This window comes from Gossypium raimondii, chromosome 6 (assembly GCF_025698545.1).
Source record: "Gossypium raimondii isolate GPD5lz chromosome 6, ASM2569854v1, whole genome shotgun sequence".
Lineage (NCBI taxonomy): Eukaryota > Viridiplantae > Streptophyta > Magnoliopsida > Malvales > Malvaceae > Gossypium > Gossypium raimondii.
The window spans coordinates 15,115,677-15,122,813 of record NC_068570.1 but is presented as its reverse complement, the minus strand read 5'-3'; the positions used below and the strand labels follow the sequence as shown (position 1 = coordinate 15,122,813).

General features: G+C 36.1%; 1 protein-coding gene across 1 annotated transcript; it reads right to left on the bottom strand.

Annotated features, from left to right (window-relative positions):
* Positions 1 to 660: 660 nt before the first annotated feature.
* On the bottom strand, positions 661 to 7,112 carry LOC105773797 (DNA cross-link repair protein SNM1). The gene is made up of 10 exons (XM_012595922.2): positions 6,257 to 7,112; positions 5,964 to 6,161; positions 5,023 to 5,427; positions 4,651 to 4,714; positions 3,477 to 3,694; positions 3,263 to 3,376; positions 2,730 to 2,835; positions 2,281 to 2,492; positions 1,516 to 1,619; positions 661 to 1,068 (listed from the first exon to the last, which is right to left on the bottom strand). Exons 1-10 carry the CDS (start codon positions 6,947 to 6,949, stop codon positions 924 to 926), a joined length of 2,259 nt encoding a protein of 752 aa, XP_012451376.1. The 5' UTR covers positions 6,950 to 7,112; the 3' UTR covers positions 661 to 923.
* Positions 7,113 to 7,137: the final 25 nt, after the last annotated feature.

Here is a 7,137-nt window from a genome sequence, read left to right as displayed (position 1 = left end):
GCACGATCGAAAAAGGTAATCAAAGGCCAAACTACCATGCTAAAGCTTAAGCAACGATGGCATTGGCGACACAAAAGAGAGGCCAAGGTTTTCAATTGAGAGAAGATTATTGATATCCCGTTAATGATTAACAAAAATTTTAATGAAATTTGCATAATTATTTTAATTAAAGTAATTAATTGAAAAAAATTCAAATGATAAAAATAAAATAAACTTTATTTTAAAGAGACCATAAATGTAGATTACCTATAGTATATAAATACCATAAATCATAGCTGGTAATGGTTTATTTTATAGGTATCCATATTAGAAGTCAAAACAGGCAATGCAATGCAATCATTCCATCTTATCAGAGAGATAGGAGTTTTCTAATTTTTACTGCCATTAATGGTGGATTGGATAAATAGTGTATTTAATTACGATTAATGTAAAAACAACAGTAACGGTAAAATTAAATATTATAGCGAAACTGTAACATGAGATAAAAAATAAGCTAAACACACTACATCGCACCCAATCGTCCATCCAAACTTACCATAAGTCAATGTTGTTTAAATTAAACCAAATCAACCTGTTAGATTAATTGAATCAAGATTCGGTTATGATATCAATCTGATTAGATTGATTGACCTGTAAATTAATATAGACAAGTTGAATCGGTGATTAAATTTTTTTTTCTATTTTTTTAATAATTTATTTGCATTTAAGCGTGTGATTCTTGAACTATAAGACATGCTTAAATGTTTACAATTTAATGAGTTCAAGAAATAAATTAGTTTTACCTTGCACCATGCCTTGAAAACCAATAATAACAGGGGTGAAATCGGATGTTCAACCCATTCCATCTCTTTGTAACCGTGCAACTGCAGCAACCAGAGCAAAAGATATAGTGCTGCTACTTGAGAGATCAAGTAGAGAACAAATCAAGGTAGCAAATGGGATATCATGGCTTTAGCAGAATCTGGTCCCTCGTTATTTACACTTGGTATTATGTTTTCTGGAGATACAAGTTTCACAAATTCTCTGAGCTCAGTGAAGCTGCTATGCTCACTATATGGTACTTCGTACCTGGAAAATAGCATCAGTAAGTCTCTACTCAAAATTTTAATCAGACCCTATATTTGGTCTGGCTCAGATTCATTTTATCTAAAGTACTCATATCCGATACACATCTTATGATCACACGAGTTAAAAGTATGATACTCTAAATATATGAAAAACTTCGAAAAATTAAGATCCGCATCCTAGTCCAGTAACAAAGGTGACTCCATACATATCTCATGAAAAATTAGGTTAAACCTAAGGCTGAAATCAAACCCCATTGCAAACCTAAATTAATACCTGAAAGCTTCAAAATTGCTCAAACGTCACATAAAACACATGCCCCAGTGCAGGCTCTTTTATAAACAATTTTTTTTAAATTGAATAATCTTTCCAAGTAGAGAAATCAAGTAGGTTAGGGCTTGGAAGATGAAATAGACTTCTTTTAAGAACAGATATGGATGAGAGAAATACCTTATGATGGTACCCTGCTGCCACCTTCTCCCTGGAGATTTCTTTTTTCCCTTACCAAAGGTCCAACCCGTGGGAGAGAAAGCAACTACTAGATTGAATCGACGCTGAGAAGAAGACATATCCACGATCCATCAATAGTTGCATATGCATAAACATTACTAGTATAAAGAAAAAAAAAACATACTACATAAAAGCGTTGAAGGTAAAATGACTTCAAACAAAATTGAAAATGTATAGCATGTTATGTAGTTGTTGCAGCACCACTTGATATTCTCTGAAAACAACTATACTAGTAAGATTATTTAGAATAAAATAGATGACATTCTTCGAGTAAAGAGGATATCACAAATTCCCTCTACGTGGTAACGAAATACATTAAGAATCTATAATGTGTCTTTCAAAAGAAAGATCTATACTACTAATCTTCTAATTCCTTTTCCTATTAAATGCGACGCTGATAATGAGAAACTAAGTACAAGGTGTATTAAACCATGTCACAAATAGTTCATTTATGCTGATCTTAAGTGCGTCATAGAATCTGATCCATCTTCTTCACCTTTCCTACTTTTGAGTTAAAAGTACAATATGACTTGATAGATTAATTTCACAGAAGATAATCTCAACATATCCAGCTTTCAGAAAGTTGATTTTTACACTACTTATTTTCAATGAAGTGTTTCTCAGGGTATGGCAAACTCATTGTTCATTTACGTATATTTATGTCATGAAAGAAAAGAATAAGGTAAAATACTGCATGTTCCTCACCGCATAATGATTGGATATATGTTTCAGTCGTTTGAAGCTTGCAAGTGTCCACATAGGGACAACATGGATCTGGCTTTCCTGATCGTTAGATGTGAACCACTGCATGTCTTCCTTGGAGAACCCCAAGCATTCCAATAGACGGAGCTTTGCTGCAGTGATGTAAACCTTTCTACGAAGGACACGTGCAACCTCCAAGAATAGCCTTTCCTTTCCTGTTTTATATAAGCGGAAACAGTTATAAGTGCAGACCTTTACTTAAAAACCTTAAAACCTAATTTAGATTGGAAATCTCTTTGGAAGAGAAGGCTTAAGAAAGTTACAACTTTTAACTATAACATTTAATGAACATAACAAAAATCATGGCAGCTTTTTGTTTCTCTTCAATATATATCCACCAGAGGGGAAGCATGTATTAGTGCAATTCAAAGAAAAGGCAGTGGAAACTCTACCAATTGTATAGCTGCCAATTAGAAAAAGTGTCTTAGGATTGAATGCCTCTGCTTGGATTGCCTCAATGACAAACTGTATAACAGCTACTTGCTTCGGGAAGTCATACTGATAGACATCATGGCATAAGAATAAATTTCATTTAGTTATGGATGACTAAACTATACAATTGTACAAAGTGTACTTTTAAATTACATAAGGAGAAATCTATTCTGTGGAAAGTTAAAGAAAAACGTTTTAAATATAAAATCTTGCATTCGAAGATTCTACTTATAATCATGTCAACTCTAGACATAAAACTTGGGTTTACGTTGACATAAAGAACTAAATGAGATTATGTTGGCATAAAGAACTTAATGACGAGACTGCCATAAGTTAATACATACATTATTTGGTCTACAGAACAGAAACAAATCTCAAACAAAAAATTATGAAATAATCGCCAAGATTAGTGCAGCCAGCTTATAAATACCAAACATATAACTGAAACCAACTATTGTTTGAATGCAATGGAATTATTGACACGAAGCCTAACCTGAGGATTACAGTAAGTTGTATCAAGGATGAGAGTATGTATAGGACAAGCATGCAAAAGAGACAGGCCTCCCATTTCCTCACTATAGCGAAAATCTCCTGTGTGTAGAATAGCCTGAACATATAACAAAACAGAGTTAGTTTTGAGAGGAAAGAGAAGAAAAATCACATGCAAAATGATGATAGAGTGTCTGAGAATTCAGTGAAGACCACACCTTACCGTTAGGTGGTTCAAAGAGTATCATGATGGATCCTGGGCAGTGATTTGCATCCAAGCATGTTATGTAAATACCAGAAATATTGATCTTTTCATTGAGGGGTAAAACTTGCAACATTGCCCATGGGATTCCAAGCTTCAAGTTTACAAGCCGTGCTGTGATTGAGGAGCAGTAAATTTTACCATGACGAAAAGACTTTGTTAAACCTTGATAATCTGCTAAGGAAAACGAAAGCAGATGAGTATGAACCGATAATTCAACTACTAAATGCTCACAGACAGTCAGGCTAAACGTGCAATTGCAGAGTGCCTCTGCAAGAAGGTATCAAATGCTTGTGGACCTACTTGGCTTCAATGATGGAAGAGGGCAAAGGATGTAAAAGCATAACCGAATGCAATATCACAAGCTATTATTTAGGACCATAGGAACAGTGTCTCTAAATTACTGTTCCCACATATGATCGACTCTGGGCCCAAACTGCTACCAGATTATTATGCATGGAACAAAGAATAAAACAGTATAGCAATATAACCAAATTCAGGGTAATGGACTTGCCGCACTGTCAAATATAAAAACAGAACAGAAGAATCATGGATCTGTCCGCACATCAAAGCCAATATACAACAGTGAAAGGTAAATCATTACGGAAAAGATTCTCTTCAGTTCACTTTCACATCAGTAACGAAATTGACTCGGTTACAAAAAAATATACTATAGCAGTTCAGTCTACCCCAAGAGTTTAATTGGGTGTCACTTAGAGACTTGCACTGTTTGTTATTACAAAAATGATAATATAAAAGAAGACATAAAAATAAACACAGAATATAAGAATAAAGTTCTTATCGCTGCAGGTCTGAAACTATTATAAATTCAATTTTAGTTAGCAGATCTCTGATGGGAATTTATATGAAAAAACAAAGCCGGCTATCTCAATATGAAAGTTTGAAAAGACCAAAAATAAATGACCACCAGAAGAATTGCGTGCATCATACTACATAAAACAAAATTGTAAAACATCGAAAGCCACTTAAGCATGCTATTCATCATATTTGAGTAAAGATATTGCAAAAAAAGGGTATGTTGAAAGCAAAGCACCCTATCCTACCACTCGAATAGCATCCTGCTATGTATTTGAGAATATACTGAATGAGAAAATTGTTATTGAACTTACGGTCCATATGGAAGTGCGTGAGAAACCAGTGGGAACAATCTCCTCTAAGGTATTTGAAAGCATCCTGAAAATGTAAATTAGAATAAACTTAAGAAACACCAAAAAAGCATAGGTACCAAAATATGTTAGAGAAAAGTATTAATTTTATCTTCTAAAGCCTGGTTCAGTTAGGTATCAAATAGATCCATAAAAGGAAACATATAATTACAGCTGTACTTAATAAGTACCAATACATAAGAAACCATGAAACATATAAGATGCTTGCAAAACAGTGGAATAAAGAGAAATAATAGCTCATGCTGCTGGTAGAATTATTTGTTATCAAGAAACATTAGCTGAAAGTTATTGTTATTAACAGATAGGGCCCATTACCACTCGAAATGGTGTCCCAGGAATGCAACACCATGAAGGAATGTCTTTTAGTTTTCCATTTTTAACATTATTTTTCTGCACAGGTCTTCGACCAGCACTTGATTGACCTTTGTCAGATCTATTCTGCCCTCTTGTTGGAGTGCAAACTTTCTTCCTATCAGAAACGTAGCCAGGAAAATAATCTGTAATTAACTTGTTTGCAGCTGGTTTAGTAGTTTCATCGTCTGCAACATTAGAAAGCTTGGTTTGCATCTTTCTTTTGTTGCTTTTGGCTGATCCTTTTTCATGTTTGGGATGATCCAAATGTGGCTCAGCTGCACATGAGCCTCCTTTTCTGAGTTCACTAAGAGCATGCACAATCTTCTTCCTAGGGCCAAGTGCAGTAACACCTATGCTGAACACATCCTGCAAAAAGAAGAAAAACGAGAAGGGAGCTTCATCCAGTGAAACACGCTCTGGCATGTGAAACTTATATGAAATAATAGGAAAAAGAAACGTCTATGAAACAACAGCCAACACTACAACAGTACGACAATCTGGGACCTCAAGAAAGATGGCTTCATATTATTCAGAAATAATTAACTAGCTTCCGTGATTTTAGCACAGTACGAAATTTCTAGTCATAAATTTCATATTTTAGCAACTTCTCATGCTTATCGCAAATAGTTTTTTAACAATAATCTCTTGGTTAAATTACCACAATGATAACTTCTGATCCACAAAAATTCTGGTGATATCCACATTCCTAAACCATTTCCTATTTCCGAGTGATGGCTTATTGGACCCTATGCCTGTTCTTAATTTTTCTATTATATGCTTATGCAGATATCAAACTTGAAAAGCTAAGTAAGAGGAGAATAATGAAAGTTTTCCAGAGCCGTAAAACATATGGAAGTACTATACTCAATACGAGTATCCAAGAGACAGTCTAAGCAGCATACCTCTTCGGTCAACCACTTTAGAGTGTCCCAATCAACCTCTTCTTGGACAAAAGCTGCGGCATATTTTGCTAAACCAAGACCACTTAACCAATTAACAACAGGGGAGACATCAACAACTTGTCGAGGAGACAAAAGGGGACCATCTACAACCTCAGGAAGGCTATGAAGCTCACTGTCAACACTAGAAGGAATAACAACCTACGAATAATCACATGTACAACAGGAAGCCAATTTACCACAAAGAAGAGCAAATAAGCATTACTATACCGTAGGAAGATGACTATTGAACTTACTTTTGGAGGCGGATTCTCCACCTTGTCGAGACAACCATTGGTGTGAACTAGCCGCTGCTCTTCATTCAAATTCGAAATATCAACCCCACAAAGCGGACACGGAACTGAACCATTGTCTTCAGCATTTCTTTCCTGTTCAATTCCATTGTCTTCTTCTTCTTCTCGAGACGTTTCTTCTTCTTTTTCTTCCACTTCATCGCATAGCTTAAGTAACTCATCAAGCTCCTCATCTTCCTCGCAAACTTCACAGAATCCCTCGCTTAATTCTGATATCGGCCTTATCAATCTCGACTCTACTGAATTACACATATAACCTTTAGTCAATTCCAATGACTCCATTTTCTTCTCGTCACATTTTACAGTATCAGATTCCTTATTTTGAGCAGAGGTCGAATCAAAACTAGAATCGATGCTGGAAGGTATTAAATCCAAGCCGCAAATATCGCGAAGAACGGGGAGATCGTCGGATCGAGTTGCTGGAACGGTGGAAACGACGGCGTTTTCTTTCCCAGAGTTAGCGGCGTGGTTGCGTTTCTTGAAAGAAGGGTGGGGAGGGTTGGAAGGTTTAAGGGGAGTTTTGTGTGAGTTAGGTTTTAGGGAAGCTGAAAGGGTTTGAGTTGGGGGAATTTGAAAATCGTCGTCGTCGCCGGAAGCGGCGTAGATAAGCTGGGATGCCGTGGATCTTGAGAGCATTGCTCTATGTTGGGGAGAGAACTCAGCGGAGCGTGGCCGAAACGTTAGAGGCTGGGTTTGAGGAACACTGGAAGGTTGGGATTTGAATTATTTCCACGGGGCACATTGGAGGGAAAACGGGGCATTCCCTTAAAAGGAAAGAACCAAACAAAAATAACACGGCTACTGCTAATTCACCGTACCTACCC